The 22,304-nt window shown below is 40.0% G+C and overlaps 1 protein-coding gene across 1 annotated transcript in view; it reads left to right on the top strand.

The window, feature by feature from the left end:
- The window catches only part of LOC115582863 (complement C3-like), a 31,128-nt gene extending 9,131 nt beyond the window's left edge, over nt 1–21,997 (top strand). Inside the window, exons 11-42 of the mRNA XM_030419093.1 lie at nt 976–1,122; nt 1,834–1,933; nt 2,063–2,151; nt 2,266–2,457; nt 2,574–2,729; nt 5,343–5,469; nt 6,669–6,704; nt 7,109–7,232; nt 7,319–7,407; nt 7,648–7,787; nt 8,916–9,128; nt 9,441–9,504; nt 9,594–9,683; nt 10,247–10,453; nt 10,584–10,659; nt 10,793–10,952; nt 11,044–11,139; nt 11,478–11,628; nt 11,740–11,825; nt 12,982–13,059; nt 13,178–13,333; nt 13,576–13,638; nt 14,495–14,576; nt 14,742–14,790; nt 15,137–15,227; nt 15,579–15,668; nt 16,043–16,145; nt 16,336–16,425; nt 19,125–19,217; nt 19,331–19,414; nt 21,233–21,374; nt 21,759–21,997. Of these exons, the coding sequence (XP_030274953.1) occupies nt 976–1,122; nt 1,834–1,933; nt 2,063–2,151; nt 2,266–2,457; nt 2,574–2,729; nt 5,343–5,469; nt 6,669–6,704; nt 7,109–7,232; nt 7,319–7,407; nt 7,648–7,787; nt 8,916–9,128; nt 9,441–9,504; nt 9,594–9,683; nt 10,247–10,453; nt 10,584–10,659; nt 10,793–10,952; nt 11,044–11,139; nt 11,478–11,628; nt 11,740–11,825; nt 12,982–13,059; nt 13,178–13,333; nt 13,576–13,638; nt 14,495–14,576; nt 14,742–14,790; nt 15,137–15,227; nt 15,579–15,668; nt 16,043–16,145; nt 16,336–16,425; nt 19,125–19,217; nt 19,331–19,414; nt 21,233–21,374; nt 21,759–21,897 (3,603 nt within the window). The 3' untranslated portion in view covers nt 21,898–21,997. The remainder of the gene's footprint in view (nt 1–975; nt 1,123–1,833; nt 1,934–2,062; nt 2,152–2,265; nt 2,458–2,573; nt 2,730–5,342; nt 5,470–6,668; nt 6,705–7,108; nt 7,233–7,318; nt 7,408–7,647; nt 7,788–8,915; nt 9,129–9,440; nt 9,505–9,593; nt 9,684–10,246; nt 10,454–10,583; nt 10,660–10,792; nt 10,953–11,043; nt 11,140–11,477; nt 11,629–11,739; nt 11,826–12,981; nt 13,060–13,177; nt 13,334–13,575; nt 13,639–14,494; nt 14,577–14,741; nt 14,791–15,136; nt 15,228–15,578; nt 15,669–16,042; nt 16,146–16,335; nt 16,426–19,124; nt 19,218–19,330; nt 19,415–21,232; nt 21,375–21,758) is intronic.
- The last annotated feature ends 307 nt before the right edge of the window (nt 21,998–22,304 follow it).

Genomic DNA, 22,304 nt, shown 5'->3' with positions numbered 1-22,304 from the left:
GCATGAAGTCAAAATCGCTTTTATGTAGTTTTATCGCAGATGTCTTTCTCCGTATCTCACATATAGTATACTGCAGTAACAAGCCCAACAGTGGGGGGAAAAGCCATTTGTAGGTATTTAAATGCTAAATAGAAGTTTGTAACTTCCTGAAAGATTATTTATAATGTTGATGAGTCATCCTGCACTGGGGGGCTGGCAGTATTTTTTGTCTGACAGATTACTATACAAAAACACAACTTTATCACTTTATTAAGTGATTTGGGTGAAACAGGGTCTTTTCATGGAGAATTACTTTCCGGTTTTCCCCCTGCTGCCCCAAAGCTGCCCTGCCTTGAGCAACTCTGGACAGATAGCATCACTTGTTGCTAGAGAAACTGCTAACAAACTTACTAAGTACCAAGGTTATTTACGGAATTTCCTGGGAGAGGGACATCATGTTTTTGTTATTAAAGTAACTACTGCTAAATGTAGTTACCTACCATTGGCTCAGTAAGTGGTCCTTGCTGACTTATCCCCGGGTTGCCAGGATCCAAATCTGGCAAGAAAACCACCATGGTGCTATATTTACTATGGTCAAACTGGTGCCTATCTGGGAGGCTGAATCATTCCATCCCAGTTCGGTGATGTTTGCTGGTAGCTGTCGGCTGGGGCAGAGCCAGTGTCAGAGGCTCTTTGTTTAGTGGGTAGGCTGTGTTGTGACATACATTCCACGCTTTTAGCAGCTGCTTGTTCTTACAAAACTCATAACTATGCTGAAGGACTGAGTTGTAAGAAAGTTGATTTGTGAGTCTCAATCCTAACTTGTCAATACTGACGCTTTGGGAATATATACTAGGTCAGGTCGGCTTCCATCTCAAAGCGTCAGTTTTTGACAGGGAGGTCATGAGACTCAAAATCAAACTTTCAATCTGTTTTATAAGACAGATTTAATTTGATGCTTTCTGATTGTTCAGCTATTTGTGTCTCTGATGGCAGGTTGAAGTTGTGAATCCTGATGAAACTCCTGCACAAGGTGTTGCAGTGGTGGTTGATCCAGGCCAGGTGACGGGTGTCACTGAAGCCAATGGAATGGCAAGGATTACCATCAATACAGTGGAAACCAGTGGACAGCTACAGATTACAGTATGTCTTTACAATGGTTTGATTTTCATTTAAACTTTTGCATTACAGCAACTTTTTGGCAGATGAATGCTAAGTATGGGCATAGAATACTGCCATAAAACGCGTGCGCGCATTGAGACTCGCGCGCGCAAATAAAACACAGCCCTGAATGCCTGAATGACATGTATTGTGATTTGGTGTCTTGACTTGAATGTTTGCAAAATGTCACACAGAGCAATGAACTTCAGTATGTTTGTCTGAGTGCTGTCTTTTCTTTCCTCCATCGTTGACATTAATCTGATAAAATGCTGATCATTTTTTGTTTGTTGCACACAGACATTTTTTATTTTGGTAAAACTGTTTTGTTCATATTCTTGATCTAGGCTACTTCTTTCTGCCTAAAAATTATAAACGTAATATAAATTAAAAAAAAAAAAACCTTCAATAGCCCTACATGCTTGAGCATGCATACAGGAAAAATCTAAGCTACCACCCACTAAAGAAAATCATTCGCGCGAGCAGGGGGAAAGTTTTCCGAGTGAGGAGAGGAAAGTATTACGAGCGGACTCTGCGCACGCTCAAGCTGTTTTTCTCCTGGCAGGCCACAATATTGCTCCAGGGGGCAGAGATGCAGGATAAAAAATTGCTCCCCTTTTGTTGATTACATTGGGAAAGCCTTTATAACCTTTTATACCTCGTGTGTATATATTTACTGTGTACATTTATTTGCAGGCAAAGACCAGTGATCCTCATATTACACTTGAAAGGCAAGCATCGGCCACCATGACAGCTCTCCCACATGCTACTAAAAGCAACAAATACATGCACATAGGTGAGGAACAACCTGAAATCATAGCAGATGGTAATGTCAGTGGTGATGGTTTAGGCAGTGCTGCCTAACTACGATGCATAACAGCCCCCTAAATTTCCAGAAACTAATTGTGGTATGTTTTTATTACAGGTGTGAATACAGCTGAAGTCACATTAGGAGAAAACCTTAAAGTCATCTTCATGCTTACCAATCATGAACAAATGGACATCACATACCTAGTGAGAGTTGTTTTGCACCCATAAATTTGTGCACATGCTTAAGTGTTTGTGTTGCTTTCAGCACTTGTTGTACCGATGTGACATAAGTGCTGATCTATGAATCTGTGTCCACAGATCCTGAGCAGAGGTCAACTGGTAAAAAAAGGACGATATCACGCAAGAGGCCAAGTAATGATTTCCCTGGTAATTCCCATTACCAAAGAAATGCTGCCATCGTTCCGCATCATAGCCTTCTACCATACAGATGACAATGAAGTGGTATCAGACTCTGTTTGGGTGGATGTCAAGGACTCCTGCATGGGCTCGGTGAGACACATGACACTAGGTGGCCCAACAATAAACCCTCGCAGGAACTGATAAATACATTGTAGGGTATATTTGTTATGCATAAATAACATTAACGCTCGTTCTCCCTTATTTAGTTGAAGTTGGAATCATCCAGACCTGCTCCATCCTATGAACCTCGCAAGATGTTTCGTCTGAAGGTCACAGGAGACCCAGCGGCCACAGTGGGACTGGTGGCAGTTGATAAAGGCGCCTATGACCTCAACAATAAGCACGGCCTCACTCAGAAAAAGGCAATTTCCTTTCTTTTAAAATTTTTAATAGAATGTTCAGTGTTAGCCTTCAGTGTTATTGAGATTGAGGTGACAGTGTGGTTTGTTTAACAGCTCCATGGAGACTTTTTGTGTAGAACTAGCATGTTCTCCCTTTGTATTTTTCTCCAGGTTGTTTACCTGTAGCAAAAATAGTGAGTACCCAAATGCAAGACACTCAGAACAGGGCAATGAATTGAAAGCCCTTTTTTTGATTAAAATAAAGCTGCAAAGCAAAAGTCCAAATCAAGGTTTGGACTTTGACCGAAGACGAGAGAGAGAGAGGGAGAGAGAGAAAGAATTGATATGTTTAAAATGTGAAAATCACAGACTTTGAACAATATTATGGTAAGGGAATGACATCTGCGCGGAATAACATCAATGTAAAAGTAAAATGGGAGCTAGAAGTAAATTTGATAGTTGAATAGTAATTGATAATTGAAGGCAGGACCTGGGAGGTCATCTGTATGGATATTCACAAAAGCATCAACACTATTCTATGGAAAGAATTTGATTGGACGAAAAAATTTCATTTTTCAGGACTCCACTGGTACTTTAAACATTTTATAAAGATTTAGTATCTCCACTTTGTTGGAGGAATTGTGGGATGACTGGAGGTCATTCACATGTATTACAGAAATATTGTCAGGAAAAAAAAGTGAAGTAACGCAATTACAATTACTGAAATGTAAATGAGTTTGTTACTCGCGTTACTCTCTTTTGTGAAAAATGAACGCTTGCAGACAAGAAGAGAGTGTTACCATTCCTGTTCGGCTCCCGAACTGTGGTCGGGAAGCACATGGGAGATGATTTCCTCCTGGGACGAAGTTTGTGTTTACCTTTGGGGTGAACTCCCCTTCACGTGTTATGTTGGTCCGGAAATACTACCAGGGAGCTTTGCTGTATCTTGAGGAGCCGTAGCCTTTATTCCACAGTGACACTGCAGCCTATACTGTGCATTACGTCTACTACTGTTACCTCCTTCGCTTTCCTTCCTCTCCCATTCATTCACTGTCCGCACTTATGCGCAATACCTCTCGCTCGCTCGCCCACTCACACCTTACACACACACCTCACGCACGCCCTATTCCTGAAAGGGGCTACGCCACTCTAACAACAACAGATAGGCCTACTATGGCTGCTTGTGATCTAACGTTGCAGGACCTTATGGTGGCGCAATGATACATCAATCGAATCAATCAATCAGCATTAAAGCAAAACTCTCGCCAAAATGCAATTCCCGAGTCAAACCTTTGTGTGAACGCATAATTACGACGTGGCACTTTTAAGATTTACCGTATTTTCGTTTTCAGGTCCCATTTTCAATGGGAGTGCTACATTAACTTTTACAATAGCTATTTTTAAAACACTAAGAAGGCTCGACACAACATGAAACTTTGCTCGTAGTATCACCAGGGTCTCTACACATGAACATGAGCATTGAGAACATTGTTTCTGTACACAGAATTTACTAAAAAGGAAGTTTTTGAACAACTCACATTAGCAGTGGCTTGTTCCGCTAGCCACCGTCCTGCCAGTGGAGAAGTATTGATTTCAAAATGTGACGTAACATGGACAAGAATTAAGGTTGACCGCTCCTAAAGCTTATTTCCATATAAATGCACGGATAATTTGTTGTTTTGTCGTTAGCGAAAAACAATATTGACCTTGAAAAAGGAGCCTCATATAAGAAACGATATTCAAAAGCCTGAAAAGTCGCATGACATATCGCATTGATGCTATCGTAAAAGTGCCCGTTGCATTCCCACTGAAAATTAGTTGACTATCTCACGCGTGCAAGCATAGAATGAGCTTTCTCTCCTGGAAGTATGGATATTACTTTTTGCTCGTTGAAATTAAAGACAAAAATGTGGTGGTGAGTTGTCAATTATGTGCAAGTGTAAAGAACCTATCCACATCAAAGAGTAGCAGTTCAAATCTTATGAAGTACCTGCTGAAGCAACACGCTTTGACAAAACTAGTCTCTTCAAGTGAGTGGTTAGAGCACATGCCCTAAACGCAGCCGACCCCGGTTTGTTTCCGGCCGGAGGTCCTTTGCTGCATGTCACATCCCCCTCTCTGTCCCGTGTTTCCTCTCTGTCTACTGCTAATAAAGGTGTCTATGCCAGAAAAAAATCCTTAAAAAAAAAAAAAAAGGCATAGGTGTGATTGGCATTGGACAAAAAAGCAGGAAAATATACGGCGCACCTACCATGATACGGCGACTAGTAACTGTAACTAATTGCTAATTTTCAGTAACTTGCCCATCACTGCTTGTACTGGGAGGACCTCCAGAAAATGTCTCAGGAAAAGATCAGAAGTATATATTGAGTATAGTCTTTCATTGCTAAAAAAAAATTCTAACAGTAAACTGGATGTACGCACCTTCGCCAACAAGAATCCAGTGGACTCAGACTGAAGTCTATATAATGGAGTACATGACAGCAAAACTGCAAATGAAATTGGAAATTTTTCTACAAAGATGAGCTGGTTATATTGTATCTAAAGACCTAAGCTTTCAACAAGATTGTCTTGACAATGGTAAATAGATTGAAAAGCCCTTTGTCAAGGGATGTTCTACAATGTTCCTTTCAGGTGTGGGACATTGTAGAGAAATCCGACACAGGCTGCACACCAGGTGGAGGGAAGGACAGCATGAGTGTGTTCTACGATGCTGGGCTGTTGTTTGAGTCCACTGCCTCTGGGACTCCCTACAGACAAGGTGACACTACACTTTACACACTAGATGTGCTTTAATCAGCGGCCATATTTACGTATTTGAATTATTTTTCAGTTACATTTTCAGACTAAATAAACAAAAATACAGGTTAAAGACACCATACTGTACTGGCAAATAATGTTCATGTGTGCATTTGTCCTAAGGAACTGTACTTTAAAAATATAGTGCTTTGTTAGAAATATTTCACAATTCAGAATAAAGTTGTTCGACAGATAGAGTTAAAGTAAAGAATGTTGGATATACAGACATCACGTGGGTGCAAAACAACCAGGAAAACGGTCTAATAAAATGGTCAGGTCAGACCAACAGTTTGAATGTGCATGTCGGAAAATAAAAAGTCTGCTTGTAAAGAGATACACTTGCAGCATATCTCAGGTCATCAAGCAGCACAGTAGTGAAATGCACCTTCACCTGGTTTATTGTGCTTTTAGATCTAGTCACATGCAGGAGACATGCTTAATAATCTGAGGAATGTGATTGGGCTGTAGGCAGAAAGGCATGTCATATAGATATTTATTAAAATTAATTGCTGATCATGATGCTGGATGTTAATCATTATGTGAACCTATTTCCTCAGTTTACCTTACACCTTACTTCACTATGGTATAAACGGCATCAAGTCTTTCAGACAGGGCAGCAAATACCTTGAGTTGAGTGCATTTTTTTTCAATGTAGTCAGCTGTTTTCACATTTCATGCAGTCTGGGCGACCTTTCTCCAGCTTTTTGCTGGACTTTCCCAGAATAAGAAACAGTGGACTTGGCAATTTGCACCCGGTCTTGGATCTGTTTGACAACATTATGATGTATTCATAGTGTCTTATGAGAGTGGTACTGACTGTATGTTCATACATCTGCCTCCCCCGGCCATTCTTGGCACACAGTCACAGGGCACAGTTTTTTTCCAGTTAGTTCTTGTTTTTAAGACTAAGACTGCCCAACCTGCAAATCATAGCAAAACAGCCTATGGACACAGGGGCCTTATTGTGTCTACTATTGGTCGACTCTGGGGGAAGAAAAAACACACCAAAAGTGTGTGTTTTATGATGAATACAACATGATAAAGTGCCCTTCCAGTACTCTTTCTTTGTGCTAGTGCCCTTTTAATTTTTTTCACCCCTGCCCCTCTAATCGACAAATGACCCCTCCCCTGTTAAAGCCTTTATCTGTTTTACATTTCCAGAGTTGAGGTGTCAAGCCCCCAGCAGGAAGAAACGAGGTAAACATCATTGCTTAAATGACCAAATATATTCTTTAACATATTCCCTAAACTTCTGTGTGACATTTCTTGACCTCCAAAATGTTTCTTGGTTATCAGACTTGTATATATATGCCTGTGTTATTGTATGTGGAAGCTATCGTGTCATGTGATTTTTTTTTTCTGTACAAACAGAAAACATTAACACGTTTAAATGAAAACAGGTACATCAGCTCTCAGCTGTTGTGACTGAGTTCTGGTCAGACTGTTTAAACTTGATTCTTTTGCTCAAACCATTTATTGACAGCAAATAGTTGTTACTTGTGTTGGCAGTCTTGCCGTCATCTGCAAATGTCAGGAAAATATGTTGAACTTTTTTTAATCTTCTTAAAATCGTAATTGTAACCTTTTTAATGGAATTGTAGCTGAGGAGGATGATGACAACAGTTACATGGACAGCAGTGAAATTGTCTCTCGTACCAGTTTCCCTGAAAGTTGGCTGTGGTCAGATATCAAACTGCCTGCTTGCCCTCGACAAACACCAAATTGGTGAGTCAAGAGAAATATACAAAAACAAAATACACAGATAACCTTCTGTTTGCCTCTCAAAGTGTTGACATGTTTCCTTATTTCAGTGACACCACATCATATGTGAAAACTGTCCCTCTGAAAGACTCAATCACAACCTGGCAGTTTATTGGCATTAGCCTGTCCAGAACTCACAGTAAGGGATTCTGATTCTCTGCACGACTTGACCTGTTCTTTCTTTGTCTTTACATTGGTGAGGTTATAAGGGCGTATAAGGAACACAATACACAAATTTGTCAGGTTCTGTGGAGGATTCTCCTCTTTGTGCATTACAAACACTTGTTACATTGTTTTTCGACCTCACTTCTCCATTCAACCTTTCTCTTTCCTTCTTTCTTTTCATTTTGTTTAATTTCATGTTTATTTTGACTTGAAGGTATCTGTGTGGCTGAACCGTTAGAGGTCATTGTGAGAAAGGAGTTCTTCATTGATCTCAAACTGCCATACCCTGCTGTCCGCGGAGAGCAGCTGGAAATTAAGGCTATCCTCCATAACTACAGCCCAGATCCTATCACTGTGAGTCTGAGCTGTTCAACTCTTGTGTTTAAGGACAGATGGCAGGGTTTACGATTAAAATACCGCCTTGCAAATGTATACTCACAGTTTTCCCATTAGTGGAATAATTAAACTATTTAGAATATCAAAAAATAAGACAAGAACATCAATATTACTGTCATATTTTATATTAAGTGTGGAGCTTAAAGCTACATCATGAAGTAATATGTATTTTGTGCAATTTGGCGCCCTCCAGTGTTTGCGTGCAACACAGCTGTCATAAATAGAAATATCAGATTTTGGCATCAATTTGCCAGATATGATTTACTGCAAACTACAAACAAAACTTGGCACGTCACAATGATACATGTGTCTTGAACTTAACATTCATGCTGAGGCATTTTTGGAGTGCAGCAGTTAAGTCAGTCAACTCAGGCACAAGCACAAAACTCAGAACAGAAACAGCACATCAAGCTAACATAATGTGGCAAAGCAGCTAGGGTGTATTTTTTAAGTTGGTTAGGTTAAATTTAAATCTGACAACGCCAACTAGGGTAATTTCGCCCCCAGGAAATAATTAGGTCGATACAACCACTTTGGTATTACACAAAAAAAGGTCACAGGTTCAAAATTACTGAGCAGAGATGTGCTTCCCAAAAATAGACAAGTTTATTAATATTTCTCTTTCATTTTTAAATGTACATAATTTACTATAAAAATTCTACATACAGTCTGGTGGAAGATATTTTATAAACTATTGCACAGTTACCCTTTGGCCCTATAACCTTCAAAGTATAATCAAAACTAAAGGTACAGTGAGCAGGGTCGTGGGCCTACCAGTGAAGGTGACTCGCTGATGGAGAGGGGAAGGGGTCCAATTGGCACCCATGTAAACAGGTTTGAGTAGCCACACAGCCCACGTGAGCTGCGCCTTCTTTTTCTTTCCCTCCCTCCCACTCTCTCCCTCTTTTGACAAAGGTAAAGGGAAATCACATCAGTATATTTATCAGTATTAACAATCTGAACCATTCAGTGACCCGATGTAGGTTGAAAACATCTTATTTATCCCCTCATTTATTATGTTTTTTCTTTGAATTTGTAAACATCCAAATGTCAATCTCTTTCTTTTCCATCTTGACCTGTTTCAAGGTACGTGTGGATCTGATTGAGGAGGTAGATGTGTGCAGTTCAGCTTCTAAGCGTGGGAAGTATCGTCAGGAAGTCAAAGTCGGGCCCCAAACTACTCGATCTGTACCTTTCATCATTATTCCCATGAAGGAAGGACAATACCGCGTAGAGGTCAAAGCAGCTGTTAAAGACTCTTCACTCTATGATGGGATCATGAAGACACTGAGAGTGGTGGTAAGAGAAACACTCTCTGAAATGTTATCTTTTTGTGTTCAAGATTAACAATCAAATAGTACATGAGTTAAACTCTAAATTTCCATCTCAGACCTTTAACTTTCTGATTTGCATGCATGTGTGGCCATTTTAAGATAGCTGCAACATCAGACTGATGAGAATTCAAGGTTGAATGTGTGTGTATATCAAGTATTTCAGAAAGAAGAAAAAAATGAGTGAGAAGTATTTTAACATGCATGTCCCATGGTTTTTTGTCACACAAGTTTATCTATAAGTTATTCCTGATTTGTCTTTTAACTGCTGTTTTTTTAGCCTGAAGGTGTCCTGATAAAATCCCCAAAGATTCTAACACTCGACCCTGCTAATAGAGGTGTGGGTAAGTGTGCTATTGAAGTTGCTGTAACAAGCAAAAATTGTAATGTTTTATTTGCTTATCCCTGATTTGCCACCTGTGTCTCCTTTCAGGCGATGTACAGAAGGAAATTATCAACAGTGAAATTCCCCTGACAGATTTGAATCCAAACGCACCTGCTAGTACAATAATCTTTGTAACAGGTGAGAACAAGCGAAACTAATCTCATCATGTAGCTTACAGCAGAGCAGTTTAACGTAGCGGAATGATTAGCAAAATGCCCCATCATTTAGCATGTTTAGCTGTCTAGCTGTAAACATTAATCATCAGGTCCACACCAGGTAATCAAACTTTGAAGCAGATTTTGCTCCAAGACTCTGTTTATGGTCACTGATATGTTTGTAACTGATGGTGAAGTAGTATTTGTCACAGATCTCAGTAAAATGACAGTACTTCCTGTCATGTTCAAAGAGTTTAGCCATAGTCTCAATAGCTTTCATTGGTTTTACATAGTTTGCATGCAGTATATACTAAGCAGCAAAAGCACAACAATCCTTGAATTGGTTTTGAAGAGAGTGTACCTGCATTTGGGCTTCCACTGATGATGCGATTGCATGATAAAAGATCCTATTGTATTATAGATGGGAATATAATGTGATAGACTGCCTGTAAATACCCTTTTTGCATTATAGTTGTTGGCAAAGATATCTGTGTCAAAAGTTGCAAATGATCATTTTGAAGAGGGGCTCTATCCGTATCCCCTCAGGAAGAGAGCCGGTCAGTGCACTGGTGGAGAACGCCATCAGCGGGACATCAATGGGTAGTCTGATCCGCAGGCCTTCAGGTAGTGGAGAGTCAAACATGATTCTGATGACTCTGCCTGTCATTGCAACCATGTATTTGGACAAAACCAACCAGTGGGAAACTGTGGGCTTTGAGAAACGTAACGAAGCCCTTCAACACATCAAAGTTGGTAGGCTACATGTTTTCTTTCTTTTTTTTTACCGGGCAACCTAAACTAACTTTACATTTAGGACCTCTCAAACATGCATCCAGTAGACTAAACTCAGTCAGTAAAAAGGTTGTGTGTCATTTGTGTCCAGGCTACCAGAACCTGCTTGCCTTCCGAAAAAATGATGGTTCTTTCGCTGTATTCCTCAACCGGCAAAGTAGCACCTGGTGAGCCATCTATACATTCATGACACTGTACATGAATGTCTTTAAGTCCTTTACTGGTTTGAGACTTGGATTTTTATCATGTACAAATAAATGAAGCAAATGTGAGACTGTTACACCCTCTCTCCTCTCAAAGGCTGACAGCTTATGTCACCAAGGTGTTTGCCATGGCCAACAATCTGGTGCCAATGCAAAGGAACGTCATCTGTGACGCTGTCAAGTTTCTGATTCTCAACACACAGCAACCTGACGGCACGTTTAGAGAAGTTGGAAAGATCTACCATGGAGAGATGATAGTACGTGCACTGATTTCAATTACATCAGTTCTTCAACCTGGTGCAACACAACAACAACAAATAACACCATCTTATATGTGTACTTTTGTAGGGGGATGTGCGCGGAACAAATTCAGAAGCCTCCATGACGGCCTTCTGTCTCATTGCCCTGCAGGAGTCACGCACTTTATGTGCTGCCACTGTTAATGTGAGTACCTCACCTGCATGCTTCGTTTTCCTTTCTACCTCCTCCTCTTTATTTTATCCTTTACTGATTCCTGCCCTCTGTTTTTTGTAAAAAGGCCTACTAGTCAGTTCTCCTGTTTCATTAAATTACAATCAGTATAAACGTAAATACTTCACCATTTGTTCTGACTTTGAGAATAAGCCAATTTAGGTATTCATTTTAGATCAGTCACATAAATCAATAACAGCCAGGACTGCAGACGTGAGAGCTGAATCTGTACGCCACTTCTCTGTCCGTCACTCTCCGAGCCTCTGGATATGGTTACCTCTTGTCATTAGCTGCCTTTTCCTTCTGTCCAGAGTCTGCATGGCAGTATAGACAAAGCGGTGGCCTATCTGGAGTTGCATCTGTCCACCCTCACAAACCCATATGCTGTGGCAATGACATCATACGCCTTGGCCAATGAAAACAAACTGAACCGGGAGATCCTCTACAACTTTGTCTCCCCAGGTTTCCTCACACTATACTCCTTAACATGATCACCAGAAACAAGATGCACTGTGTATTTGTTTTGTCAATGAAGTTAGTGTGTGTGTGTGCGTGTGTGTCCTCTTTCCTCAGAGTTGTCTCACTGGCCTGTATCTAAGGGCCGTGTTTACACACTGGAGGCCACAGCTTACGCTCTTCTTGCTCTGGTCAAGGCCAAGGTGAGCATGTCTATCTTATGTGCTTATTTGTGGGTGACCATGCTAATAAAAATACACAACAGATTAGAGTTTAGATTCTCTGCCCGAGCCCAAGCCCGACCCTGACCCCGGCCGGGCCCTTGATCAAGCATTTGTGTGTGTGTGTATGTTTTTTTTTTAATAACACAAAATAATGACTGTATTTCCAGCTAGAAAACGCATCTCTCTCCTCCCTCCATGTTGCTTGTGTCGTTGCGTGGTGTTACATGTGAGTTGTCCTCGTGCTGAAAATGTGACTTCTCGCGCACGTGACGTCACTCCTCGAGACGCATGAAGAAAGCAAAATATATATTTTTACTAGGAAAATGACGAAAATAATAGTAACGCATGGTGACTTGAATAAGTAACTTTAATCTGATTTCTGGTTTGGAAATATTACCGCGTTAGATTACTCATTACTGAAAAAAGTGGACAGATTAGAGGAACACAGTTAATGTGTCGGGCCGGGCTCGGACACAACGTGCACAGGCTCGTGTCGCGTCGGGCTTGATATTTTGGGCCCGATCTAAGCTCTACAACAGATCCACAATCCATGTTACCTTCTACATTAACAGAGTAGACTGTTGATGAAGGCATGTACCTGAATAGAAGATAGTGAGTTTAGGAAGTATTGACTCTCTTTTTTTTCTTTTACCCTGGAAAGGCTTGATGTTGCTCTGTGTAGCTGTTGTTAATGCTAACCCTTGGAAACGTTGCTACTCCATGGAGCTTAGGTTTAATTGTGTTTTTGGAAGTACCTACTTACCTGTCTTGGTTGGCACTGAGTAGTGCTACTCCGACCACTAGCTCAACAGCTAGAATTGCTCCTATCTGACTGTTGTGCTCGAGCTGCTGCTTGGTCACAGTGCCGTTCCATCGTAGGTGTGGCCACTGTGAAACTAGAAGAGGTTTTCAAATGGAGAATAATGGCATGTCAGCAGTTTACATAGAAGGACAGCAGGGTGGCCAATGATATATGCGTCATCAGGGTCGGTCCATGGGCTGCTGTGAAGGAGCACACCCATAGTGGGACACACAATTAAAGGGATTCCTTATAGTCCTTAGAATATTCAGGTTTCTAATTTTGGTCATTGGTATTGAATCTTGACTTTTATATTCCTGCCTTCTGTTGGTAAAGGCCTTTGAAGATGCCCGACCTGTTGTCAGGTGGTTCAACCAACAGCAGAGGGTGGGCGGAGGTTATGGATCAACTCAGGTAACATGGGCCTCACTTCTCTGTCTGTCTGGAAGCATATATGTGTATATATTAATCCCTTCTATTGCTGTTGTCCTTTAATATGGGCTCAAGCGACTGATATTGTCCCTCTCTCTAGGCTACTATAATGGTGTACCAGGCTGTGGCTGAGTACTGGGCCACTGCTGAAGAGCAAGAGTATAATCTGGATGTAGACATCCTGTTGCCAGAGACGTCAAAGGCTGACAAGTATAACTTCAACCGGAAAAACTTCCACGCCACAAGAACATCTAAAGTGAGAACTTACACACACACACACCTACACACACACACACACACACACACACACACACACACACACACACACACACACACACACACACACACACACACACACACACACTTTGAGCTACACAGTCACTCTGTGCATTGGTAATAATCTAGTTATCACACACATGATTCCTACTGATTGTTTACTCTTGCATGCGTTTGTAGGTGTTTGTTTACACATGTGACACATATTTTAAATCTCAACAGTTCACTGCTATAAATAAGGATGTAAAGGTGACAGCTATGGGAAATGGAGAAGCAACGGTGACAGTAAGTAACACATTTTTTAGTTTTACATTTTATTATCTGGTTTGTTGTACTAACGAATAACAATGTTTGTTGTTTAGGTTCATTATAATAAAGTAAGGTGTTTTTCTGAAATGTAAGTGAAACACGAGGTCGCTGGATATGGTTAGCAATGACAATGACCCCCTGTGCTACAAATGATGAGATAGATTGAACAAACTTGCTAACTAGCCACTCACCAATATCTCCCAGCTGGCAGTGAGGCAGTCGGTGTTGGTGTAGTTCTGGAGGTGGGGCTCTGGCACGAGGCCTAAATGGGAACAGTTGGGATCTTTCGAAGTTGGATACTTTTAAAATGTAGCTTGCTCTGGCGTGTTTGCAAGGCCTTCTTAAAATGAAGGCCTTGCAAACACGCCAGAGCTCCCTGAAATTGTTTTACTCTGATTCAAAATGGACAAGTCCATAAGACAAACATCTGTAGCTATCCTAGAATAGTCTACAATATCTATGTATGAATGATTGAGAGGGAGTGGTTACTAATTGGGGGATGTTTGAAGGGTCTATTTTGATGTGTATTTGACTTGAAACATTTAGATTTTAATAAGGCATTATTGCGATGGATCACATCAGCTCTGATGATGTCAACATGTAGATGTTCGGAAGAATGACTGTTCATCGTTACTACATTATTAGATGAGCAATCAGAGGTAAGGTGAGGTCACAACGCTGTTGTGGTTGGTAATGATTTTGAGAATATAAATACACATTGAATGAGAAGTAATATCTGTTCTATTATTATAAAATTTGATTATGAATTTTCCTCCAACCCTTGTTGTGGCCCTGATGGCTACTTTAAGATGCACTTTTATCTCTTTTACAGATGGTGTCGCTGTACTACGCTCTGCCTACACAAATAGAGAGTTACTGTCAGAAGTTTAACTTGTCAGTGCAGCTCCTCCCAGGTAATTTGGTGTCCTCTGGCTCTTCCTGTCTTTTTGTTTGCAGTTTGTTTTCATTTAAGCAAGTTCTGTTCTTGTCTGTTTGGTGTGTTTGTTTTTTCTTCTAACAATGATTTATCTTATGAGAAATACAAAAGTAAATGCTGATCAAATGTTTTGCTTCTGCAGATAAAATCACTGCGGATGAGACGATATACAGACTGAGAATAGAGGTCTTGTAAGTACAATGAAGGCTTAACACTGTTACAGTAACATTATTTTAGAGAGCCATCCAGTGACTGACTCAAAAAGTTTGAGGGGCAGGGGCAAAAAAGGTGTATTTTGAGAGGAAAGGTACCTCAGAGGGCACTTGGAATGTTTATAGCTACCACAGGGGCAACAAAGGGGGGACTTTCACAGCATTTTATTGTACGCTGGAGCACCTCTGTGAATTGTTGCAATTACTGCTGTTTCCACTTTCAGCAGCTCAATCTCATCCTGCATAGTTCAAGATTATATTTGAAAACATTAACGGTTCTATTTATATGATATTATTTAAAATTTCCTGTTCTTTTTCTGTACAGGTATAAGGACAACGAGCGCGATGCAACCCTGTCAGTCTTGGATATTGGCTTGTTAACTGGCTTCACCATTGACACAAATGACCTGGACTTAGTAAGAGCTTACACGAACATGAAAAATACCCAGGATCAGACAACAAATCTACATTTTAAAACATATTTTATTTGCATTAAGGAACCTTTATGTGATTATTTTTTATATACAGTATAATGCACAATTTTAGCTTTTCTTTCCCAGGGCAATACAACGTTAACATTGTATTGTAAGGTTTTTTATCAAAAGACATACAATGCTGGATGCAATACAATAATACACCATGTTGGTCAGCCGAGCATTGTTAAAGCTGATAAATAATTACATTCCTTAAGTTTAAAAACAAGACCACCAGTGAAACTGATTTTTAACCCTGTTCGTTTATTTGTGTGTATGCGTATGTGTCTGTAGCTTTCCAAAGGACGTGCTCGCATCATTGCAAGATATGAGATGAACACTGTCCTGTCAGAACGAGGCTCGCTCATCATCTACATGGACAAAGTAACACTTTTATTCCCTCTGTCCCCCTTTCTCTCTTGTTACTCTTTTCAAATTCGAAGTTCATTAAGTTTTATTGTAAAGTTCACCCAAACTACCAAATAACAAGTTAATAGCACATTTTCTTGTTGCATGGTTCTCACAACTTTAACAAAGACATTTAGAAACATTTCGAGTAATGTGGCTCTTAGAACCAACATCCTGAGTTCACTGTTAACAATTTACAATAGAACTACATTCAATACATGTCTCCTGTCAGCAGCAAAGTCTTCTATTCTGTATGTGTATTTAACAGCCAAAAACAGATTAAATTAAATCTTGCTTCTCTCTCTCACACACACACACACATACTGTACCCCTGTTGGACATCTTTTCAGGTTTCTCACACACAACCAGCAGAAATCACATTTAGGATCCATCAGCGGTTTAACGTGGGCGTCTTACAACCAGCTGCTGTGTCTGTCTACGAATACTATGAGCGTGAGTCTCCTACAGATATACTGTATTTTAACTAACGCCCCTGTCAGAACCTCAACATATTTTATTTGTCTGTGCCTTTTAAAAGAAGGTCTCATCATTAAGACGTTGTTTGGTTGTGTAATCTTTGTAATGTCTGTGTAATTACATATTTTCAAAATTATTTTTAAAATGCTTTTCTTCCCTGTTGCAGAGACACCGTGTGTGAAATTCTACCACCCAGAGAGGAGAAATGGACAGATACTGCGGCTCTGTAGAAATGATGAATGCATATGTGCTGAAGGTAAACATGATGACTAAACAGTTTAAATATACATTTGTTTTGAAGCAAAACAACAGACGGCGTCTTATTCTCCAGATTTTGAGTTACACGACTGATTGAGTGAATCATGAGATCCAGTCATTCAAGAATAATAAACAAGGCTGCAGTATCAGTTACCACTTCCACTTCCTCCTTCCTTTCTCCAAATCAATCCTGTGGCATGATAGCCTGAACCATGGACCAGCGCGACCACGGAAATCATCACGAGGGTTTAACGGACCTTTTCCAGATGTTTCAGTGATCATAGCAACCCCAGGAAAAGATGGCATAGCACACACAACTTATATAGAGGCTTAACACTTAAGTGACTTGAGATTTGACTCGAGACTTGCCCTGAAAAGACTTGAGTCTTGACTTGTACTTTGAGATTTGCGACTGTTAAACAATCTTAATAATTAATTTGTTATGGTACATCAACATTAAGAATATGTCTGACAAGCTAAACGTCATTCCATTGCGCGGCCAAAGATACAGCAACACCATGCCAGCGATCACTACCACTGCTGCTGCTCTCCTGTGTGTTCTGAGCTATGCCTATAGGAACTACATACAAGGCACAAACAACAAAAATCGCCAAATGCAGTGTTTGAGGTATAAATAATGGATGCTGGATCGACCATATCAAACTTCATCAAGTACCTGAAAACACACTTGATAGTTCAGTCCCTTGCTAATGTAAAAAGTTGAAGTCAGCACCTTTGGATGTTTAGGAAACATGTTTAGCTCAGCATCGGCTATCTAATGTTAGCATTAGCTTGCTACTAGCTTTGTAGCTGGGGGAGATTCTCTTGATTAGATTGGCGTCTGATGAATTTTTTTATAAGATTGGCTTCTTTTTGCTGTCACACTTGCTTATAGAGTGCTGCTTTGCTGTCTCTCTATAAAAGCAAGGAATCTCTGTCTGTCTGTCGGTCTGTGTGTGTGTGCCTCAAATATCTCTGCAGATCAGGATCAGACTGACCTGAGATTTTCAGCATGGCTGCTGCGTGGTTTAAGGGTGTGCAACGTCGGATTTCTTTGGACTACAATGATACCGTTAATAAAGTACTTCATAAATGATTTGCGAATTCTGCTAGCATTGTCAACCATAGCCACATGCGCACCAGAGCACGTCACTGCAGAGCCCACCCTCACGCCCAACTTCCTGATTCAACGGATGCGCCGGTGCACCCAAAATCGGATTTACAATAGATAATGTCCGCCACGTTTTTTCGAGAACATTGCTGTTACGCTTGCTGTGCGTTTGGTGCAGGAAAAAACAGCAAATATGGGCTTTTCTCACGAAAGTGTCCGCAAGCAGGAAGTGTTTGCAAGAAAAAAAACACGTTCCTATTGTTGGGAAAAGGCACCACACCAACCAATCACAAAATTATATGGCAAACCACCTGATTTGGTTGCTGAGGAACAGGTGGAAGTTGTGGGAGGGGCAGCGACAAAAGAGTGATAGCAGCAGTGACCTTAATAGAGACAGCGAGTTTTGAGAGTTGAGAGATTTGTGACATTTAGCGTGTTTGGAGTGTATAGTTAGTGTGTTATGTAGTGTTTTTAGTGTGTAGTGGAGTCATTTTATTGTTTTGTAAGTCAAAACAATGAGGAGACTACTGAATGTGGAGCAGGCAGGAGAGCTGAGGGAGGCCTGAGCCTGAGGCATTGCCTGCATTTAAATGTAAATAGTTACATATAACTTTGTAAATGTCAAAAACGTATGCACAACTTTAGCAAACAACAATTTATATTTGCATTATAAGTAATAAAAATGGTTTGTTAAACGTATTTGTGGTTTTCACAGTAAAAAATCTTTTTCCTAATCGGATTTTATGTTTGTTTGTGTGTGTGATTTTAGGTCCATTGTGTTCATACAGTATGTCAAAATTAAATAATAACTGTACAGTCACACATGTGAGGTTGTGCTGAAAATAATGACACCAAACAAGGCAAGGTAAATAGATTTAAAGGTGAAATATAAAATAGTCAAAAAACAATCATAGCCAAAGCCAATTATATCCCTGACGTCTCACCTTCAAACACAGCCTCATTTGGCCATCCACGAAAGAACTACTTTTCTATAGGAATACATACTTCCTACAGGTAATGCACTTGTGACTATAAAAACACACTTTTTAAAGTCTTGCATTTAGCTGCTGTAGCTGTGTGTTTATGTTGCAAAGCAAAACACGGTTATTCATTTTGAAGCAAAGCTTCATTGTGTGTGTTTTTTCATATTGTATTGCAGTAGTCTGTCTAAACTGATCATATACCAAACAACTTATCAGTGTGGAATGCTAGCTGCACGGCTAACTGAGCTAACTAGTTACAGCAGTTAGCCGTTGCTCTGGCAATATGAGAATATGAGATCAACTGGTGGCCAATTCTTACATATTGAACCTTTAAACATGTTAGGCCAGTCAGTTCATACAAGTGTGGTTCTTCTAACTAATGAGGAACATCACACAGAAGCATAATTGCTTGTCAGTGAGGTTTTTCTTTCTTACGTTCCTTGGCATTATTACTGTAAGTTTTTACTGTTCTTAGAACTGACGCAACAACACTAACATGTTATTACAACAGATACACACACACAAACCCACAGACACGCTCACGTGCTTGTTCGCTTGAGTCATCAGATGTTTATATATTTTGTGACCACTGTGTTTTTCCAGAGGACTGTGGTATGCAGAGAAAGGGCCCAATCAGCAGCGTTGAGCGTAGAGCCAAGGCTAGTGAGATCACACCGGCCAGCCGAATAGATTCTGGTAAGATTGTGTGTTTGTAAGCTAACAACACGAGTAAGCATATGTGTGTGCCAGAGAGAAAGAGGGAGAGAATGAGCTAGTGAGCTAACAATCTGCAACTTGTGTCCTCTCAGTGTTCAAAGTCAGAGTGGAGAATTTCACGGACGGTATGTCCACTGACATTTACACAGCAAGGATAGTTCAAGTCATCAAGGAAGGTCAGTATTAATCCCCTCTTTCCTTCAAGAACATTTTCCAACCTTTTCTCACAATGGTTTCAAGACAGACAGAGAATTTTCATACATGAGATGTCAAGGTGCATCTCCAAAACGATTCAATGCTGCACATGTAGTTTTGTTTTAATCACAGAATACAGATACAATACAAAGAAATACTAACAACTTTTATCACTGAAGTTTGACTGATTCATACACTTTTTGGTCACACTTTATTTGAGAATACACTTATAAAATCTATTTTTTGTCAAGTTTGACAAAAACAACAAATATTGTGGTCTAGACAGTTAAAAGCGAAGTGCACTAATAAAAGTTATTAAGACATCATTTCTATTGAATTAGAACCAAAATAGAAACAATATCTTTTTTTTATTAGACAGTAAATATACACAGCTTAATAAAGACATTATAAGCCATCACGTGTACCAAATAAGGCAACAACTGGAAATAATGTGGTCTTTATTTAAACTAAGTACACTAATAACACATAAAAATCCATCATTTGTTTTAAATTCTAGAGGTGGATTAGAGAGACATCACGTGGTCACCTGTTCGGCCGGTCCAGTGCAGTTCTATACTTCTGGGAAACGTTTCAGGCAACATGTAGTTTTAAAAAGTGCCAACAGGATAAATCATCAACTGTCTCCTCCTCAGTGGGTGAGTGCTTTTCTCCAGCCTGGTGGGCCGTCAGCTCAGCTGCTTGCAGTGTGCTCGAGCTCACTTTGGCTAGCAGTGTGCAGTGACTGTGGGCCCAGACTAATATCTGCAATGACATGAAATGTTTCTGTAGCTACGATCCACGAGGAAAGCAGAAAATAATTATGTCTACCACGCTAGTCGCTCTCTCATACCCACAAAAAACTTTGTCATCCTTTGCTGTTATCTTAAGGATTAATTGTGTGACAGAGTCTGTTTTATTCCTCCATGACACTTACTGGGTCATTGGCTTAGCGTTGGCGTGTAGCAGGAGCAGCCCAGAGCAAAGGGAGAATTACATGACGCTAAATTGTTAAATCCCAGCAAAGCTCACACAGTCCACAAACCCTCTGGCACCAGCGCAACACTGGTTAATATGTTAGTTAGTTAGTTAGTTAGCATATCACACATATTTATTTCTACTAAAGAACATTTTTCTAGTTTTTGCCTAATTTAATACAAATTATAGCTCATTATGTCTTTACTAGATTTCTTGTGTACTAGTGTATAACGGTGTATGTTTACTTTCCAATAAAGATTATTATTTCTATCTTTTTTCTAGTTTGTCAATCACATCTTCTTAGCGTACTCTAAAGTTACTCAGTACTCAGTTTTTGTGCTCCTAACAAGCAATTAACGAAAGACATAGTAAAGTTTATGTTCAAAACCACTACTATACATTTCAAAAGGCAAAAAAAGAATATGTATTTACACATAACTCTATCAAAATGCAATTGACTCAATATCAAATTATCCTTTCAAAACGCAAGCATGATTTCTACCCAAGAGGACCATATCATCACTCGCAGTACAACACCTTTAAATACTTCTGTTACAGTTGGCATTGCAATATCTGCATGACAGTAATTTACATGTTTCTGCTGAATACTCAAAACAGTGCATTAGCACTTGAAAAATGTATACAATTTATACAGTGTTTTGAATGTAAACAATGGAAAATAAAACTGCAAGCATTGATGCAGGACTTGGAGAATGCGTTTGTGGGGGATGCAGTACATGAACATTCACATTCAATTGATCCCTGTTATGTGGTTAATTGTGTCCTCCTGTATTTTTTTCTCTTACTATGTATTCAAACGACAGGAAGTGGTTCGCGTTTTCTGGGTAAACCTGTTACATTCATCAGTCATCCACACTGCAGAGCAGCTTTAGATCTGAGACCAGGCAAAACCTACCTTATCATGGGCGGATCCAAAGACATTCACAGAGACGAACAGAGTCGATCGTGAGTTTGGTGTGTGTGTGTGTGGGTGTGTGGGTGTGTGCGTGTGTGCGTGTGTGTGTTGCATCCCCAATGATATTGTCACTATTTAAACAATTTTACTGTTTCCATTTTCTCTGATCTTTATTACTACATATGCAGCGCTTGTGCAAATCTAGTATGCCTACATTGTATGTTTTGTAACATTTTTGTAACCTACATTGTAAGGTTGTGTTCCTGAATGTTATATGATTACTTAATCATCTTAACAACACATCACAATGAAAAGTACAAAGCAGAGGGGCTTTTTGTTGAGGCAGGAGATACATTTGTGTCACCTAACCGTGGCCTATGAACAAAACCTGGCCACATGAAGACCCAATGTGTTTTTCCCTTTGCTCTCCTCAGGTATCAGTATGTACCTAGTAAGAGAACCTGGATAGAGTACTGGCCAACAGACGCTGAGTGTCAGACTGCAGCATACAGACCAACCTGTCTGGGCATCGACGACCTTGTCAACTTGTATGCACTCTTTAGATGTTTATAATGGCTTTTGTTTGGCATTACTCTAAATATTTCAAACTCTGATTGCAATGAAGTCACAGTATTGTTGTTAATTCTGTTGATTAAAAGAAGTCTATACGGTGTCGTGAGATTTTCTTCTGCTTTTTCTGATGTGGTTTGCTCTTGCCAGAGTCTGCATGACTATAATAAATCATTCAGTGTCATTTGCACTGTTGTGAGGTTGGGTCACATAATGGATACGCCGCAACTGTTAAGGCCAAATGTCCGAATGATGATCCCCAAAGATGGGTGTCTGCCAGGGACGTGTTGCGACCCCCTCCAAGTGAGGTCTAACACAAGACAAAACAAGTTGCAGTTTAAAGGAAAATCATTTTTATTACTTGAACAGCAAACCAAACAAAGGGAATAAACCCTAAACAATCAAACAAA

The sequence above is a fragment of the Sparus aurata genome, chromosome 1 (genome assembly GCF_900880675.1).
Source record: "Sparus aurata chromosome 1, fSpaAur1.1, whole genome shotgun sequence".
In the NCBI taxonomy this organism is placed as follows: domain Eukaryota; kingdom Metazoa; phylum Chordata; class Actinopteri; order Spariformes; family Sparidae; genus Sparus; species Sparus aurata.
The sequence above is the reverse complement of the archived record's forward strand: the minus strand, read 5'-3'. Positions and strand labels throughout refer to the sequence as shown.